Genomic DNA, 20,735 nt, shown 5'->3' with positions numbered 1-20,735 from the left:
GGAAGCCTCGGGGTGCTGCAGTCGCCTCGGTAACGCGCGTGCACTAAATGCGACGTTCTTGCGCTATCCATCAAAAGTCAATGTTTAACGACCTCTTTGTACAGCTAAAGTCCATCATCCATCATCTCAGTCTCCCGAGCCCCCTGTCTTCATGAAGTTAGAGACCCTCACCCGCAAAAAAAAAAACTTCTTTTGCCCCGTGGCCCCTTCGCTTTTCTTCCGTCAGAGCAGCATGGGGGCCAAAACGCAGTGCCTTCTGGGTAAATAATACCTCCCTGAATCTTGTAGGATCCCCCGTGTTTTCTGTGTATCCAGTTATCAGTTAGAACTTACACACACTGCAGAAGTTCATTGAGCGAAAGAGTTTATTAAACAAGCAAGAAATGCCATGTGAACTGTAAGTTCTGTAGAACTGAATGTGTGCATCCTCTACACCAGAATGAGTTTTGTGTGTCTGCTGCATGCACTTATTTGTGCAGCTTTATAAAGTGCACAAGATTCTCCATGCTTTGGGCTAAGAGCAAAATTCCCCCAACCAGTGCACTAATACAGTAGGAACATTCTACTGGACAGGATTCAGGTCTGTCAGCGAGAAAAGTCAAACAGAGACCTTATCAAGCTTATATAACAAAATAAAACCGAGCCGTGAATCATTTGATACCAAGCTGCACAAAAACAATACAAACTTTTTGACATTTATTTTATTTCCATTTTATTAACATTGGCGGTCTGCATGGTGTTTTCTTTTTTTTAAATAACCATTTCTGCCTGTGCCTATTTCCTGCAACATTTTCAAGCTCGCACTGATTCTGCATTATGGTAGATTTATATTTTGTATGATATATGCAATAATTTCATTCAAAAATTAATCATTTAAAACGTGTACTAGTAATATGATACGCACGTTGTTGTGTTTAGATATAGGCGTAACTTTATTTTGTAACTTTATTTATTTTTATTCATCTTAAATGTTTTAATATATTTGCATATACACACACACACACACACACACACACACATAATATGTGCAAAAATATTAATAATTTAACATTTGAGCCAATTAAGCATTTTTCTTTTTTTTTAAACAAAATATGCATGAAAGGGTTAAGGGTCACGTTCATAATTACTAACACCATTGCCAGTATTTATGACCGTGACCCTTAACCCTTACATGCATATTATACCTTCATATTGGCACAGCATGCATTATATCTTAAACTAACTAATTAAAATGGTATCGAATAAATGAATGTGTTTATTGACAATATCAAAGTCATTGAAAGATATATATATATATATATATATATATATATATATATATATATATATATATATATATATATATATATATATGAAAAGTGCGCCTTTAGAAAGTAGCGCGTTCTAAGAGGGCGTGACTCGGGGGCGGACAAATGTCCTCATCTCGATTTCTGACTCGCTCTTTGATTCAATGGGCGTGGTTAGGGGCGGAGTTTTCGGCTAAAAGGTGCGAGTCCTTGCGGTTATAGTGGAGGATAAGAGTTGTGCAGCTCGTGCGGTCCACTTTAAACAATTTTATCCGGAGTGTTTGCTGATTGATAAGAAATTAAGAAAAACGGAAAGATTTGAACATCTTGCCATAGGAAACAACAAAACTTGATTCAAAATACTAGGTGGAAAAAAACTGAAAGAAAACACCAGAAAATACAATAGGATCACAGCTGTAGAAATAACGAGTGAATTAGGGAAAGACAGTTAGACAGCATCATGGAGCGCAAAATCCCTGACTTTTCCGGTACCTGGAAAATGAAGAGCTCAGAAAACTTCGAGGAGCTTCTGAAAGCACTGGGTAAGCCATTATAACACAATTATGAAATTAATAACAATTATACAATTTTGAAAAACAAGATCATGGCTACAGGGCATCAAAAATTTCACTTCTCCTTCCCAGGCACTCTCACTCTGTTCCCCCCACTAGAGTAGGGGGTCTTTATCATACATGCACTCACTTGCAAATCTGTAAAAGGAGCCTAACACTGAACTTCCTCACCCCTCATTTTCTTTATACAATAGTCAAATGATGCACTGATTGCACCTCTGCATTGCTTTTGTGGGTGTTTATAACACTGTGTTGAAAATGCTTGTGCATCCAGCTATGCATGGTTTCTTGCCTGGAATGAACACTGAAGAAATCCTTTGTGGTTTTGTGTGTGTGTGTGTGTGTGTGTGTGTGTGTGTGTGTGTGTGTGTGTGTGTGTGTGTGCGCACAAATGAGAGGGCATCAGAACTGACTAGTCACATGTTCTTTGACCCTAGTTCATTAAACTGCTGTTAAATGGCACCATTGTTCTCACCAGAATAACCGGAGTTGCTCTGTGTGTATATGTGTGTGTGTGAGAGTGTGTCAGTGTGGCAATGCTATACAGTATATCCTGCTTTGATTTGTGTCCCACTTGCACAAGGACATTTTGTCGGTGCCCGTTAAGCACCAGTTGTTACCTGAGGCCAAGCAGGACTGGCAGAGATGGGTTGATGGGTTGGAGCCAGGTTGTGTGAGAGTGCACAGGGCCATGAAAGAAAGACGATTAGACTGAGAGAGGGATAGAGTGAAAGAATGCATGTGAATACTGCTTTGTCAGTAATATCTGTGTGTGGGGTGTGTCATACAGAGGATAGAGTCAGAGCAGGACTAGACAGACAGACAGACAGACATACTTACACTCACAAAGTGTGACGGATGTCCTTATAAAAAATGAGAGACAGGTCATCTCTGTGAGGAATGTATATGATTGACAGGTTGATTGACTGAGGGATGCCCTTTTGAGACTCTCTCTCCCTCTGTTCACCCCCTTCTAAGTGTAGTAGTCATCGAAATCAAGCTACTTCGGTTTCATGTAAATGCTCAGTGCACAGATGGAGCTGAGTTGTCACCACCTACACTCATTTTTCTCATCCTCCCTTTTGCTTTATTCTAAAACACTTCCTCTGACCCCTGAACTGTGACACTGACACTAACCCTGACCGCCACTGTGTGTGGTCAGTCATGCCCAGATCATTATTGGTGGCTGAGAGGTGGGTGTCATTGTGTTATCAGTTGATGTGCGTAAAAGACTTAAAAGGAACTTAAATGAAAGACATGATGGAGCTGACCTCATTAGCTGTGCTTACGACAGAAATACACTATGCAATAAACAGATACCAGTGCATGTTGCAGGAAAATGTTTGAGGGACTAATGTTATTACACCATTAGCCACTGGTTGCGAATGAGTTACAAGTGTTTTTGCATGGTTTGGTGTGTGTGTGTGTTTGTGAGTTTGTGTGAAGAAAATATAAACTTACTTGGACCACCTTTATGTCAAAAATTGCCATCAACTTTCATTTTGTTTGCATAACTTTATTTCTCTGTGTGTGTGTGTGTGTGTGTGTGTGTGTGTGTGAGTTGAGTTTTGGTTTCCCCTGTGTGGGTGTCTGTCTTGGTGTGTATATATACCCTTGGTGACAGGTGGGAATGTGTGTTAGGGAAAGAGTGTGAAATTCAACTCGACGCACCAATCCAGAAATGCACACACACACACACACACACACACACACACACACACACACACACACACATACACACACACACAGGCCACTTGATGCAACTAGAAGCCCTGTCTAGACCCTCTTTTTTCCTTCTTATAATTTTTACTTTAATTTTGTCTTTATTTTCTCTTTTTCTCTTCTTGCTCCTTTTTATCCATCGCCCATTTCTTTCATAACTCTGACTTTCCCAGTGCTCGGTTCACAGGAAAGTGTAACAGATTACTGCATGCCCTGGGATCATTAAGCTCCTCCATTTTACACACACACACACACACACACACACACACACACACACACACACACACACACACTGTTTTAATTATTGTAGCTTAACTTGGCTAGACTGCCAGGACAGTGAGTAATCTGTAACTGAACTCAGAGGGTGTGTGTGTCTTTTGATGATGTCATCAGATGGTACCCATGGGGAGGACAAATATGCAAGTTGAATTTTCAAGTCTTATGATCTCACTTACCCCCCACCCTTTCTCTCTCTCTAACTTTTTATGTCTGTTATTCTTTTCCCATTTTCTCCCAGCCTGCCTAGAAATGAAGATACCTGTATCAATAATATTTAGCGAAAGCATGTAATAAGGACTGACCTTTAAATCCAAAGAGGTTCACTGGCCCGTGTTTTAACGGTGATTTTACTTTCTCTGTGAGAATGCCTCAGGTGTATGAGCCCGAGACCACCGTTCTGTTTGATTTCTGTGTTGACAGTCTCTCTCTCTCTCTCTCTCTCTCTCTCTCTCTCTCTCTTTCTTTCTTTCTGTCTTTCTCTCTTGCCTTCTATTTTGTTCTCAGGTGTGAGCATGATGCTTCGGAAGATCGCCGTAGCAGCTGCATCAAAGCCATCAGTGGAGATTACACAGGACGGTGAGACGCTGTCAATCAAGACCTCCACCTCAGTTAGGACCACTCATGTGACCTTTACCGTGGGACAGGAGTTTAGTGAGGCCACAGTGGATGGACGGCCCTGCAAGGTACACACAGTTACACACTATGTGCTCAATGATTGTGATAGAGATTAACTTTAGTAACCAAAAAGAAACTTTTTCTAAATAAAAAAAATATATTTATGGGGACCAGCCAAATATTTCCACAGGAAATGTTATATCTTTAAGATATAAAATCACACCAGCACCCACACCAAAGGTGCATGGACCTAAGATGACAAGAGATTTTAAAACAGATGAAAATTAAATAAAATTAGGAAATGATTATATTCTGTAATATGAGAAAACATGCCACAATGATTTACTTTGTAAGTCTGTGATAATAAAACAGACCTTTATACTGAGTACTGATTTTGCACTTTGCATCTCTCCCTTTCATTATTTATTTAGTTTTATTAGTACACCAGCAGAAAAATGTCCTTTTATATACATATAAATATATTTGCAGTTTACATAAAGCAGTTTTAAATAATTGTGTTTGGCCCTCATATCTTTTCTTGTGTCTCAGTCAGCCTCATGCAGTTTTGACCACTTTATCTTTTACACAGGATATACAGGATAAAGTATATATATATATATATATATATATATATATATATATATATATATATATATATATATATATAAAACTCAAAAGTGCTAACATATTAAAGGAAAAGTATATATAAATATATATATATTTATTTATTTATTATTTTTTTTTTTTTTTAGAGAGAGTTTTTTATATGTTTAGGTTCTTCTGAGAAAAATCAAATATTCGAAAAGTCATTCAAATACAGCTGGACATAAATGCGCTCAAGCACACGCACACACACACACACACACACACACACACACACACACACACACACACAAATGGAACAGATGTCCTCCTTTCACCATGTCCAAATTAAACACTCCAAAACGCTCATTATAACCACATTACTCACTAAATCCTCTTTTCATTACTCCTTTCCTTTCCTCCGTGGGAGTTCACAGAGTTGCTTTGAGTTGTGCTATTTGTTCTGAATCCTCCACCCCTCATTATAACACGAGCTTGTTGTGGCACTGTCTGTAGAGCTTTCCTCGGTGGGAGACGGACAGCAAGATTAGCTGTGAACAAACCTTACAAAAAGGAGATGGCCCTAAGACTTCCTGGACTAGGGAAATGACCAACGATGGAGAATTGATCCTGGTAACGTTTATTACAAATTTTTAATTTAATTTAAAATGCAGGAATGGCCCACAAGGTACATGATCCATGCCATGTGTTCATTTTTTGTCTCTTCTTTTCAATTTCTTTTACAGACCATGTCTGCAGATGATGTCGTGTGCAAAAGAGTTTACATCAGAGAGTGAAAGAAAAAAATAGCCATAGCAGAAAAGTCATATTTTTTGGTTCCCCACTTCCCTGAATAGCCCTGTTGAGGCAAAATCTTCTTGGCAGAACCAGCATGTGCCACATTTTTTCTACGTGTTAACTTTAGACTACATACTAATCACTTTAACCTTAATACATGCATTTGCTAAATGTATATGACTGTAAGCAATATAAGAAACACATTCCACTAATAAGAAGTCCGTTTCCAGTAGGATGTTACATATAGTTGTTGTCTATACATGTTGTCTGTCTGTCCATGTTTGAAGTTTTGGATTTAAATAGATACAGTTACCCTTTACGCTGGTTGAGTTTGCATATCACTTTTCTGGAGGATTACCAAAGAAGGATTCTGGGAGATTGTCCATGATATAGTACATTAGGGTTTGAAAGGCATGCAAAAAGTTCAGGACAAAGACTGATTAAAAAAATTGTCAAGACTGGACCTTTTGCTTTTTCTGTACTAATATGCACAGGATAATATAATTATTTTTTTTTATCAAATGCCCATTCTCATACACTAGACATGATTGCTTAATCCAGAGCACTTTTTACAATTGGTGTCACTTCAATTTTAAATCCAATCTCTAATCCAAAAGCAGAGATCCAAATTTGCATCGATTCAGGTGACATGGAAATACCAAACCAGCAAGTTTAACGAGTAGTCAAGCTGAGGTTATAATAATAAAATTTGCTTGCGTCAATCTCAAAATGTTGTCCAAAGTTATGAAGTCAGTTTATCCTGTAAAGCCCTGACAGGAATAAGCATGTTTAGTGAACATGCAGGATTATGGGAAATTTTAGTGAAGATGCTGTACTTCATGACATATGTAGCTCTGAAATTCTTTTCTTAAAAACATGGTATCTAAATCTACATACTGTTCTCCTGATAGCCCCGTTTCCTCAGCATCTCTTCTCTTTTTGTTTGTTAAGGCCTTGTATATACTTCATTAAAATATTATACTGTTGTACTTTTTATTATGTGTCTTTTATATAAATGTGGTCAATAGTGATGAAGTTTATATGAGACCAGACAATAAAAAGGTGAAAATTCTTTTTTTGTGCTTTTCCTTTTTTTTACCTCTTAAATTCCTAGGTACCTGTTTAAAGTCTTGGGTATTTTTCACCTTTAAATATACCTTTGCTTTATTGTTGTACTGTAGTGATAGTGTATAGTAATTGCTGGATAATATACTGCAATGTGAATAAACTCAATAATATGGCAAGATGTACATTTTCACAAACTTTTTAAGTCGCTAAAATGGAATGTGGTTGTGTAGAACTGCTTATCTGCTCATCATGGATTTAGGATTGTGTAATCCAACTGCTGTTACCTGGTAATTTTGCTCTTGCACAAATAGGGCTTTAGACAGATTATTTTAATACTCATGTCAACTCTTTGTGACTAGAATAACTTGCTTACCTCTTTTTCCACCCCTGTGTCTGTTTCATGGGTTTTCCACCTCAGAATTTTTCCTTCTCTCTCTCTCTCTCTCTCTCTCTCTCTCTCTCTCTCTCTCTCTCACTCTCTCTCCCTTTCTCTTTCTCTCTCTCTCTTTCTGTTAGTGCTTACACTGACACATAATCTATCTTTCTGTGCCTTTCATTTTATTTTCATTACAGCTGCAAGGCTTTTGGAATGGATACATCCTACTCAAGTGCATCCAGTTCTGTTGCGTTCCAGTTTTTCAGCAGTTCCATATGTCCAACACATTCTTAGAATTTTCTGAGGGTGAAATGTCTCCTAGTCAGGTTGATTGTATTTTTTTAAATCTAAAATGAAATCAAGTTTAGATTCCCTGAAGTCTTTTGTCTGATTGTGTTTCCATGATTAAGAAAAAGATCTAGACTTTTTTAATCATAAGCAGTTCCTAAAATGACTGTTAACATATTTTTGCCATATTTTTGCCAGTATAAAATGCATTAATTTAATTTTTGACATTATACCAGTATTTTGCAGTAATGAACAGAATTAATGTCTAACCATCAATCCATCCATCCATTTTTATAACACACATCTTACACAGCATCATGGGGGGTCTAGCTCTGGGGCACAATAGGCGAGAGACGCATTGGACAGGTGTCTCCCAAATCAGAAAATCACAGGTACCATAACAATCACTTAAATACACACCACAAACCCATTTGTATGCTAGGAACAATTTGAAAATGCCAGTCACACATCACATGTCTTTGGACTAACGGAAAAAAAGTACACACGTACATGTAGAAGCATTCTCAGTTAAGTGACTTACAATCCTGTCACAATATTGCAGTAGTCAATTAATGAATTGTGTTGATTTTCTACAATATGTCCACGATTAGATGTTTGCTTGAGGGGTTTGGTGGTTAAGGTGTAAAAAGTCTGTAAAGTCTGAACATATAAGATAGTATATTATAAGCAAGCGTTGTTTGGGTGCATGAGATCCCTGGTGATGCAGATTATTTCAGATTGAAAATTAAATTTAAATTTAAGATGTAAATTTAGATTTTATATAAGCACAACAAAGTCACAACACTGATAACATACATTATGTCATATGAATTCACCACCTCACACAAAGCCTATGCGTAGAGATTAAATGGCACATCCATCGTAAACATTGGAAAATTAAGAATCAGAACATGGGCCAACAAAGCATGGTTCAGCGTTCAGAACCTGTAGGCAAGGAAGGAATGTGGAAAGGTTTTGGGGCTGATGCCTCCAGCTGTAATTAGTTACAGTGTGACCCTCATAAAAAAAGACCCTCTCTCTGCCTTCTGCCCCTATTAAACCTCCAAATAACAGCCCCTCCTTCTTCTTTTATTACCCCCTGGGGCAGTAAAAGGCAGCTGTCTCTTTACCCCCCCAACAAAAATACACACATATTCAAACACATACCAAATGCAAACGCACTAATTCATCACAGCCTTCACACATAACATCAAACAGTCACACTGCATACTCAGACCATAAAGCCACTACACACAAACACACATCGAGAAAATTCACACACAGATCCCTCCACACACATATGTTGTCTTCAAGATGTGTCCAGGTTTTGATCTTAAACCAGGCAAAAGTTAAAAAGCTATTGCTGTTTTGCGTATTGCAAGCCTCAGGTGTGTTGCCTCCTGGAGACAACACACTCACACATGCACACTCAAACACAAGCAATAGTTGCCAAAGACCATTTTAATTTTCCAGAAAGGTTTTACACTTAATTTATTTGTATTAATGCATATAATTTATATATAATATAATATAATGTATGAATTAATTAATGTAATACATTACAATAAATACAATTAATTAATATTTTAAATATATAATACAAGACAAATGCTTGTGTAGTGTATAATGTTCAGTATAGTCTAAAAGACAACTTAGGCATTCAAACATAGCACAGTATAGGGAAAAGTCTGAGAGTATCTGTTAAAGGTCTGACAGTAGAATGTAAGAAGCAGATGTCAATCTACAAGTCCTTATGGGTTGGGAAAACAGGATTGTGGGTCAGAATGTTTATTTGCCTCATTTAAGAATCCCACGCTGGCCACACCCATAAGCCTAGAGCCAGTCTAACAGAAATTCACAACCCACCCACACACACACACACACACACACACACACAAGGCTGGCAAAGTTTGGCATGTACTGCTATTTGGCATTCACACCCGCACATCACAGGCTAAGACATAACATGAACATAACACACTTCAGTATTCAACTTGAACAGGAAAACAGTCTGATAAATTTCTCACTTTAGTGCCACTTCATGCAAAAACAGGAAAGTTCTGAGGGGTTAAAGAAAGGTCTAGTGCATGTCTGTCCCGCATAAAGGTGTGGAGGATGGAGTCACACGGAAACTGTGGATGAAACCTTCACTCTTGGCCAAGTTTCTGTTCAACAATCAAAGCCTTATTTTTTGCATCCAGTGTTCCTGCTCCAGTTGCATTAAAAGATTGTGAATATTAATATTCCAAATTACACATTCAGATTTCAAATATTACATTTTTAAATAAAAAAGTGAATTGAAAAAAGTAGCTTGGGTAAATAAATTTAGAAGGAAAGGATGAACTCAGCAGTCACAAAAAAAGATCTTAGACATGAACTCAGTGACTCAGACATGACATTAAGATCAGATATCACAGTAATCCCAATACACACACCCAATAAATATGATCTATGTGGCCTTTTGCTTTTGAAGAATTGCAAAGATGTGTAAATGTATACCATCACTCTACAAATTCATACATGTGTATACACCACACACACACAAAAACACACAATGAGTGACAAGTCTATAAGCACAGGCCTTATGAAATTTTACACAATCATTACAGTGTGAACAGGACTGGAACAATACTCAGGTCCAGGTGTAAAATGTACCTATTATGTGAAAATAAAAGCAAGGCTTGGAGTATCAGATTGTTTAAAGAAGGAGAGAAAATGAAAACCTAGATCTTAATTGTTGTGAACATACTACAGGGTGAGATGAATGGTTTTAAAGCAGAAAAAAAAAACAAAGCCACTAGTCTTATTCCTTTAGGAGTTTCGACGAAAGCATTATTATTCTTTCAATTTTGTAATCAAACAGCAATTAATTTTCCAGACATTTCAAGATCTGCTAGTGATCTGCTAGTTGGACTCATAAAATCTTTGGCAATTTTCTAGATGCTTTCAACAACTCTGCAGTTCTCTCAGTGAGAAAGTGGCACAACCAGTTACAATCAATTGCTGTGTAAGTCAACATACGATTAATTGTAGTAATTGCAGTAACAGATACTGATCCACTGATCAAACACCATCTATAAACCTGATGAGTCAGCACCGCAATGCTAGCTGTAGCTATAAAAGTAAATGACCTTCCCAATAGCATATCCAAAATATTGACTGAGGTTTACATAAATGATAAAACTGTAGAGGTATAAAGAAATATATGACCTCATAAAAGACACTGAATGTTCCCAAATAAATAAATCAAATAGACATTTATACTCAGTTACTTTTTTATGTAATGGAAGTGAATAACCAGGAAGACTAATTAACCAAAGCGAATTAAGTAATGACGTAGAGACAGACAGCTGGCAATAAGAACTGCAGAAAATATGTAAGGCTTTAGTGAATGATTCATTTCACAAATCCAATATGGCTGAAGTCCATTCCATTGTCTAATTACATGTGTATTACACTGTATGTGCATACTTTTGCAAATGAACACCTGCTCATTCAAGCAATTACCAAAATTCAAAAAAGCAAAGAGAAAAACTGGTTATGGTCAAACACAAAGATCTAGGCAAACTGGTTGTTTACATTCTTGCATCTTTATATACAGATCTAAGATGAAGTGTGTAAGTCCAAACAGGAAGAATGTGACAATAATTCAGATGGTGCCCTCTGGTGTTCTTTTCAAGGCATTTCCACCTGCATAAAACGTTTTTGTTCTGGTTTTTCTTCATTTTGTTTTCACACCGTTCTGCAATCCCAGAAATGTTTTTTTTAATATATAAAACAGCCTGTCTGGCACCATTTTCCTTCCTCATTCTGCTGTGTGATGGGAACATGAAGTGAAGCTCTTTACCTGTGTCTCTTTAATTGCATTTATTAACAGGGGGACAGGTATTTCTATTAATGTGGCCAGCAGATACATACATACATACATACATACATATATGTAAAGATAATCTAAGTATTTGTTGCCAGTGCAATGCAAACATAGTGGCAGTGATTTGAATGAAGTGATGATGTTAACTGGATGGGCAAGATTTTCCCTCTGACTCACTTGCTTGCATAATAAAATACTAACAAAATAGCTGTTCACACGCAATAACGACCACACACACACACACACACACACACACACACACACACACACACACACACACACACACACTTATACATCCAGCATGCATCCTGGGGTTTGGAGCCTTCTTTCATTATCAGTAAAATAGGTGTGAATGTGGCAAGAGCCCTTTGCATTATAGCAATTGACCAGAAAAGAAAAAGAATTGTTGAGATAGTGGAGCAAGGCCTGACAGGCTGATTGTGAAAAGAAACGTCTAATTTAACTGTTCATTTTCTCACAGCCCAAACTTGTTGCCTAAGTGACATGTTTCTAAAACAAATCAACAAAAAACATGACTGAACATTCCTGCAGGTAAGTTATACAGCTCACAGCGGTTACAAATATGAAGACTTGTTTGCGTGAGTAAATAATGTGAAGACTGGCAACTTTGGCAGTATGCCTCGAAAAAAACGGGTCAACACACTGCACACATATTTCGAAAGAAAAGGGTTTTTTTTTTGTATGGGTGATTTCACAATTAGAGTGCTATTCAGAACTTACAATTCCTTTTGTACAAAGCCGTATGACTAAAACTGTGAAAATTTCATATTTTGTACAATTTGGGTTGAGGTTGTTGCATGTTATTAGTGTTCTAATATGTTTACCCAAAATCCATAACATTGCATGATGGCATTACTGCTATTATGTAGTTGCTAATATACTTATATACATATACAGTTAAGATTTACTGTCCTCTAAAAAAAACCTCAACATACAGCCATAAATGTCAAAATATAAAAAAATAATAATAAAAATAATGTGAGTACATTCTAAGTGATAACAGCTGCATGCTGTGTAACCATGCAAGCCATGTCCTATTCATCATGTTCCTGTTTCTTTTTGTCTGCTTAACAGGACCATACAATGCTTTGAGTACAAATCTCTCATACTGACCACTGGATATTCAACATGGCACCTGACTGAAGAACTCTCTGAGGATTTGAGAATTAGAATTGTTGCTGTTGACAAAGATGGCAGAGGCTATAAGAAGATGGGTAATACCCTGAATTTCATTGAGGGAAACACAGGTTCCAACATGTACTGTGACATTCTGAAGCAGAACATGATGCCCTCCTTTCAGAAACTGGGCTGAATGGCAGTTTTCCAACATTTTCAAACACACTGCCAAGATGACAACTGCCTTGCTGATGAAGCTGAAGGTGAAGGTGAAGGTGATGGAGTGGCCAAGTATGTCTCCAGAGAGGCATCCTCAAGCAGAAGCACTATGTGTCTAACATCCTGCAGCCCTGTGATGTCATTTTGGAGGAGTGAAAAGGATCCCAGAACAACCTGTGGTGAATTCTATTCCCAGGAGGATTAAGGCAGTGCTGGATTAAGGCAGTGCTGGATAACAATAGTGCTCACACAAAATATTGACACTTCAGACACAGTTTTAGCATGTTCACTTAGGGTGTACTCAATTTAGTTGCCAGATATTTTGACAATAATGGGTGTGTGTGATAATACGGTATACTATGTTGTTGGACATTTGGGCAGCAGAGCAAAACCATGTACTTGCAAGGCCAATACACGCTTTTGTGAGGACATACAAGCTCAGTGTAGAAATTAACCACATCGCCATACTATTATAGTCTTCACCATAACCTGATTATTTTATTTATATACATTTTACAATGCAGCTTAAAGTGTGTTACAGTGTTAAAAAGGTCAACAACAATGTACATTTATGGTACAAATATAGTGAAATGGGCCTATAAATATTATTGGCATATTATTATAATGTATAATAATATTCAGACCAGCAATGAATATTTACAACAAGCAAACAAGTAGATATCTTCTGAAGTCGCTACAGGACATCAGAAGGGAGTCCTAGAGTAATACAGAAGTGAGCCTTTGCTGCCCCCTATGGGCAAAAATGTAATCTACGGATTTTCTCAGAATCTACTTCATTATTTCTGGATTGCACAACGCGAGATGAATGCAGCACGCATTTCTGTTTGACCATTTCTATTAAAACCATAAATTAATAAATATAAAAATGTAAACAGGCTTGTCTGTTTGAGCAACTGGCTCAGTGCAACAAAAGAGAAGTATGAAGTAGTCTATGTTCTTTCATGTGTCTAATAGACATGAACAAGTTCCTTGAAAAACATCTATGACCTTTGAAAGATTGTTCATGCTCTATGTTGTGTATGGTTTCACTAATAATAAACATACATTTGCATAAAGCATTCAGATTTATCTATGTCCATGTTGATCAAAGTATAAAAAACTTGAAAAGTAGTAATTTAAGGTACATTTTAAACTAAAATATGTGATTAAAATGCGATGCGAGTTAACTCATAATAATCATGCGACAATCGATTAACAGCCATATTATCTATATCTATCTATCTATCTATCTATCTATCTATCTATCTATCTATATATATATATATATATATATATATATATATATATTTTTTTTTTTTTTTTTTACCATCAATGGTATATTTTTACCTTCAGTGGCCTATTTACAAATAAATAAATAGCAGTGTGATAAATAAGGGTATAAGGTCCATATGTACAGGAGTGAGGGTGAATAATGTACAGAAGGTGCAGTAGGTAATTATATATGTATATATAGTAGTATACAATATACTGTGAAAAGATTGTGCATAGATGACGGGAGATGACATGCTCAAATGACATGATATAGTTATGCACAAGTATGAATGTTGTATGATACAGTATATACAGAATAAATATGGGTGGAATATACGATAGTGCAGTGATGAACAAGTTATGGATGGTGCAAAAATGCATAGTGGATAAGCAGTGCAAAAAAAATGAGATTCTTTAGTCTGTTTGTGTGGCTCTGTGGCACCTGTAGCATCTGTCTTATGGGAGAAGGGTGAATAGTCTATGATTGGGTAGCTGAGTGCCAATGATTCATTGGGCAGTTTTCACCACCCTCATATATATCACTAACACTACATGTATTCATTTGCTAGCTTAAGCAGTTTAATGGCCCATTTATGTTTATTAGAATTAAGAAGATTTTATATTATTTACAAAAATTAATATTTATTTTGTTTTACCCCTAATATAGTTAATATTAACTTGTTTAAATTATCTGATATATTTTAAAATAAAAGGCATATTTTTTTTAACACTAGCCAGTAATTTGTTATAGAGCTGCTGCTGGTAGTACTGACAGCATTAATTCTGCTTATAATAATACTAACAACAAATTACTGAGGAAACAAAATCCAAGGACCTTGCACTGCAAAGCCACAATCTACACATGGCTACCATACATACAAAAATACCTTTGTGCCACTTTCCCCAGCTATTCAGTAGATAAACTCAGTTATAATCTTTATGGTGGAAAGCCTTACAGCCATTCTGAAAACGTTTCACTTTTAGCTGCAGCATTCACTTATGGGACATTAATGGTAAGCTTTATCTTCATTGACATTTACTTTTGCGGTATTTAGCAGATGCCCTTTTCCAGAGCAACGTACAAAAGTGCTTTGAGTCTCTATCAATGAATAAATCTACACTGGTATGCAAGATTACAATTTAAGATAAATCAGCCTACAACTCTTCTTCTTCTTTCGGCTTCTCCCATTAGGGGTCGCCACAGCGGATCATCCGTCTCCATTCCCCCCTGTCCTCTACATCTGCCTCTTTCAAACCAACTACCAGCATGTCTTCCCTCACCATATCCATAAACCTCCTCCTTGGTCTTCCTCTTTTGCTCCTTTGTGGTGGCTCCATCTTCAGCATTCTCCTACCGATATCCCCTATGTCCCTCCTCTGCACATGTCCAAACCATCTCAATCGCGCCTCCCTCACCGTGTCTCCAAAACGTCCTAATTCACGGTCCTTCTAATAAACATGTTTCTAATCCTGTCCATCCTTGTCACTCCCAATGGAAATCTCAACATCTTCATCTCTGCTACCTCCAGCTGCACTTCCTGTTTTTTACTCAATGCCACTGTCTCTAAACCATCCAACATAACAGGTCTCACCACAGTCCTATAAACATTCCCTTTCACTCTTACAGATACCCTTCAATCACAAATCACTCCCGCCATTTATTTCCACTCACTCCACCCTACTCTTTTCTTCTTCTATTAACTTCTTGAACACACTCTCCATTACTTTGCACTGTTGACCCCAGGTACCTGAACTCATTCACCTTTTCCACCTCTTCTCCCTGCAACCGCACCACTCCACTGCCCTCCCTCTCATTCACACACATGTACTCTGTATTACTTCTACTGACTTTCATTCCCCTTCTCTCCAGCACATACCCCCACCCATCCAGGCTCTTCTCAACCTGCTCCCTGCTCTCAAAACAAATCACAATATTATATGCAAACATCATAGTCCATGGAGACTCCTGTCTGACCTCATCCATCAACCTGTTCATCACCACTGCAAACAGGAAAGGGCTCAGAGCCTTTGCTGTCACACTGCTGTCACATTGTCCTCGTACATGTCCTGCACCACTCTCACATACTTCTCATGTCGTACTTCTTACCTTGTCGTATGCTTTCTCCAAATCCATAAACACACAATGCAACTCCTTCTCCATCAACATTCTCAAAGCAAATATTTCATCTTTAGTGCTCTTCCTTGACATAAAACCATACCGTTGTTCACAGATGGTCACCTCTTCTCTCAGTCTGGCTTCTACTACTCTTTCCCATAACTTAATGTTGTAAATGATAAACTTTATTCCCCTGTAGTCACCCTTATTCTTAAAAATCGTTACCAGAACACTCTTTCTCCATTTCTCGGGCATCCTCTCATCATCCAAAATCTTCTTAAACAATCTGGTTAAAAACTCCACTGTCATCTCTCAAAAACATCGACATGCTTCTACCTTCATAAAGACGATTATGGACCTTTAAAGAAGTAGATGCGACCCCGCAAACATCCCGAACCAACTAGAGACATACCAGCGCCATTTGGATTCCACCTCATGTGAAGTTTGGACATTGGACCTCTTTGAGTGTTTAAAGGCTCTGGCATGGAGAAGCTGGAGTTGGATCTATGATGATCGCGAATGTTGAGCTATTTTATGAGTTGCTCAGTAGCTCCTAATTCCATAATTGCAACTGAATGTATAAGACTGTAGAAAGGACATTACTTATAATTTTATATTTCGGTGCTAATGTTAGTTCTCAATCTCCAGTGTTCTGTATTGTTTAAAGACTATAATCACAGTCTTGATATCACTCAAATGAGGATGGGTTCCCCTTTTGAGTTTGGTTCCTCTCAAGGTTTCTTCCTCATAACATCTAAGGGAGTTTTTCCTTGCCAGTCACCATGGCTGCTCATCAGGGATAAATACACATCGTTTACCTTAGCTCTTAAATTTTGTAAAGCTGCTTTGAGACAATGTCTGTTGTAAAAAAGTGCTATAGAAATAAACTTGACTTGACTTGACTTGACTTGACTACCGATATGTCATCTCGTCCTACTGACTTTCCACTCTTCATCTTCTTAATCGCTGCTCTCACTTCCTCCTTACTAATCCTATCCACTTCCTGCTTCACCATCTCCACATCATACAACCTTCTCTCTCTCTTATTTTCCTCATTCATCAGCTGCTCAAAATACTCCCTTCATCTTCTCAACACACTCTGCTCACTAATCAACACATTTCCATCTCTACAGTAAGTTGCCCAATCATCCCACACCTCTTCACCACCACCACCATAGAGAAGAGGCCCCTGTCTAGCCCCTGTCTAACCTCTTCTCTGAATCTCACACTACAGTCTTCCTCCTTCAGTTTCCACCATCTAAATCTTCTTTCAGTCCTCACTCTCCTCCTCTTATTCTTCACCTACAAAACCATCCTACAGACCACCATCCAGTGCTGTCTTTAAAGTCTAATACAGAGATTTAATATATTGACTGGCCTTATGTGAATGACCCAAATACAGTATATACATTTAAAACACTTATAGACCTTAAAACACTGATATTGTAACTTTAATAAAAAAAATAAAAAAAAGCATTTGCTGCAATAAATATATTTCATAAATATATTTATATGGTTTGGAGAGGAAAATCATGAGTAGCCTGCTATAGAGCTCTGATCTCATCCCTACTAAACACCTTTGGGATGAATGTCAACATTGACTGAACCCCAGGTCTCCTCACTTACAGGAGTACCTGACTTTACTGACACCCTAATGGCTGATAAAGGCAAATGTCCACAAACACACTCCAAATTTCTTCTTTCGGCTGCTCCTATTAGAGGTCGCCACAGCGGATCATCCGTCTCCATACCACCCTGTCCTCTACATCTGCCTCTTTCACACCAACTACCTTCATGTCTTCCCTCACCACATCCATAAACCTTCTCCTTGGCCTTCCTCTTTTCCTCCTACCTGATGGCTCCATCCTCAGCATTCTTCTACCAATAGAACTCATGTCCCTCCTCTGCACATGTCCAAACCATCTCAATCTCGCCTTCCTTAACCTTGTCACCAAAACATCCTACATGGGTTGTCCCTCTAATATACTCATTTCTAATCTTGTCCATCCTCGTCACCCCCAACGAAAACCTTAACAACTTCAGTTCTGCTACCTCCAGATGCACCTCCTGTCTTTTACTCAATGCCACTGTCTCTAATCCACAGTCCTACAGTGCTATAAAGTCCTACAGTCCTATAAACTTTCCCTTTCATTCTCGCAGATACCCTACTATCACAAATCACTCCTGTCACTCTTCTCCACCCACCCCACCCTGCCTGCACTCTTTTCTTCACTTCTCTAACACACTCTCCATTACTTTGCACTGTTGACCCCAGGTACCTCCTCCACCTTCTTCACCTCTTCTTCCTGTAACCGCACCACTCCACTGCCCTCCCTCTCATTTACGCACATGTACTCTGTCTTACTCCTACTAACTTTCATTCCCCTTCTCTCCAGCGCATATCTCCACCTCTCCAGGCTCTTCTCAACCTGCTCAATACTCTCATCACTAATCACAATATCATCTGCAAACATCATAGTCCAGGGAGACTCCTGTCTGATCTTGTCCGTTAACCTGTCCATCACCACTGCAAACAGGAAAGGGCTCAGGGCCAATCCTTGATGCAGTTCAACCTTCACCCTGAACCAGTCTGTCTTTCCTACTGCACACCTTACTGCTGTCACACTGTCCTCATACATGTCCTGCACCACCCTCACATACTTCTCTGACACACCTGACTTCCTCATACAATACCACAACTCCTCTCTTGGCACTCTGTCATGCGCTTTCTCTAAATTCACAAATACACAATGTAATTCCTTCTGTCCTTCGCTATACTTCTCCATCAACATTCTCAAAGCAAATAATGCATCTGTAGTGCTCTTCCTCGGCATGAAACCAAACTGTTACTCACAGATGGTCACATCTTCTCTTAGCCTGGCTTCCACTACTCTTTCCCATAACTTCATGGTGTGACTGATCAACTTGATTCCCCTGTAGTTACTGCAGGTCTGCACATCTCCCTTATGCCTAAAGATCGGTACCAGCACACTTCTTCTCCATTCTTTAGGCATCCTCTCACCTTCCAGAATCTTGTTAAACAATCTGGTTAACAACTCCACTGCCATCTCTCCTAAACATCTCCACGCTTCTACAGGTATGTCATCTGGTCCAACCGACTTTCCACTCTTCATCCTCTTAATCGCTGCTCTCACTTCCTCCTTACTAATCCTATCCACATCCTGCTTCACTAACTCCACATCATCCAACCTTCTCTCACTCTGATTTTCCTCATTCATCAGCTGCTCAAAATACTCCCTCCACCTTCTCAATACACTCTCCTCACTAGTCAACACATTTCCATTTTCATCCTTTATTGCTTTAACCTGCAGCACATCCTTCCCAGCTTGGTCCCTCTGCCTGGTCAATCGGTACAAATCCTTTTCTCCTCCCTTAGTGTCCAACTTCTTATACAGCTCCTCATATGCTTTTTCCTTGGCTTTCGCCACATCCCTCTTTACCTGCTGCCGCCCCCTCCTTGTACTCCTGCCTACTTTTCTCATTACTCTGTCGATCCCAATTCTGTTTTGCCAACCTCATTCTCCTTATGCTCTCCTGCACTTCCTCATTCCACCACCACGTCTCTTTGTCTTCCTTTCTATTTCCAGATGTCACACCAAGTACTTTTCTAGCTGCCATCCTCATCACTCCTGCAGTAGTTGCCCAATCATCCAACACCTCTTCACCACCACCAAGCCCCTGTCTGACCTCTTCCCTGAACCTCACACTACACCCTTCCTCCTTCAGCTTCCACCATCTTATTCTTCTTTCAGTCCTCACTCTCCTCCTCTTCTTCTTCGCCTCCAAAACAATCCTACACACCACCATCCGATGCTGTTGAGCTACACAGTCCCCCGCCAAACACCTTACAGTCTCCAATCTCCTTCAAGTTGCATCTCCTGCATAGAACATAGTCCACTTGTGTGCACCTTCCTCCACTCTTATAGGTAATCCTATGATCATCCTTCTTCTTAAAATACGTATTCACCACTGCCATTTCCATCCTTTTATCAAAATCCACCACCATCTGCCCTTCCACATTCCTCTCCTTAAGGCCATACCTACCCATAACCTCCTCATCACCTCTGTTCCCTTCACCTACATGCCCATTAAAGTCTGCCCCAATCACCAATCGTTCTTTCCTAGGTACACCATCCACCACTTAATCTAATTCACTCCAGAATCTTTCCTTCTCCTCCATCTCACAGCCAACTTGTGAAGCATAAGCATAAGCACTTGCAATAAATTGTGAGTAACATATAGATACAGGAAAAATTCAGAGTGAGGAAAAATGGGATCTAAGTGACTTTAACCATGGCATGGTTGTTGGTGCCAGACAGGCTTGTTTAAGTATCTGATTAAACTGCTAATCTCCTGATGTTTTCACACACAACTGTGTTTAGATTTTATATATATCATGTGTGCAGAGTATCTTCAGACTGAAACACCAACTGACAAGAGAGAGACCTGAAGAGATTGACTGGGCTGATCTGAGTTGACAGAACATCTACTGTAATTCAAATAAGGTCTCTTT

The 20,735-nt window shown here is 38.6% G+C and overlaps 1 protein-coding gene across 1 annotated transcript; it reads left to right on the top strand.

Moving 5' to 3' along the window:
- The first annotated feature begins 1,502 nt into the window (after window positions 1-1,502).
- Window positions 1,503-6,926, top strand: crabp2a (cellular retinoic acid binding protein 2, a). The gene is made up of 4 exons (XM_046846181.1): window positions 1,503-1,828; window positions 4,364-4,542; window positions 5,573-5,689; window positions 5,803-6,926. Exons 1-4 carry the CDS (start codon window positions 1,747-1,749, stop codon window positions 5,851-5,853), a joined length of 429 nt encoding a protein of 142 aa, XP_046702137.1. The 5' UTR covers window positions 1,503-1,746; the 3' UTR covers window positions 5,854-6,926.
- The last annotated feature ends 13,809 nt before the right edge of the window (window positions 6,927-20,735 follow it).

The sequence above is a fragment of the Silurus meridionalis genome, chromosome 4, assembly GCF_014805685.1.
Source record: "Silurus meridionalis isolate SWU-2019-XX chromosome 4, ASM1480568v1, whole genome shotgun sequence".
Lineage (NCBI taxonomy): Eukaryota > Metazoa > Chordata > Actinopteri > Siluriformes > Siluridae > Silurus > Silurus meridionalis.
Note: the sequence above shows the minus strand (reverse complement) of the source record. Positions and strands in the feature narration are given on the sequence as shown.

What these genes read in the sequence shown, in the direction of transcription:
- crabp2a (XM_046846181.1), top strand. Translation starts at nt 1,747, where the DNA reads ATGGAGCGCAAAATCCCTGACTTTTCCGGTACCTGGAAAATGAAGAGC. An exon ending in GGAGCTTCTGAAAGCACTGG is followed by an intron (nt 1,829 to 4,363) that starts GTAAGCCATTAT and finishes TTTTGTTCTCAG; the next exon opens with GTGTGAGCATGATGCTTCGG. An exon ending in ACGATGGAGAATTGATCCTG is followed by an intron (nt 5,690 to 5,802) that starts GTAACGTTTATT and finishes TTTCTTTTACAG; the next exon opens with ACCATGTCTGCAGATGATGT.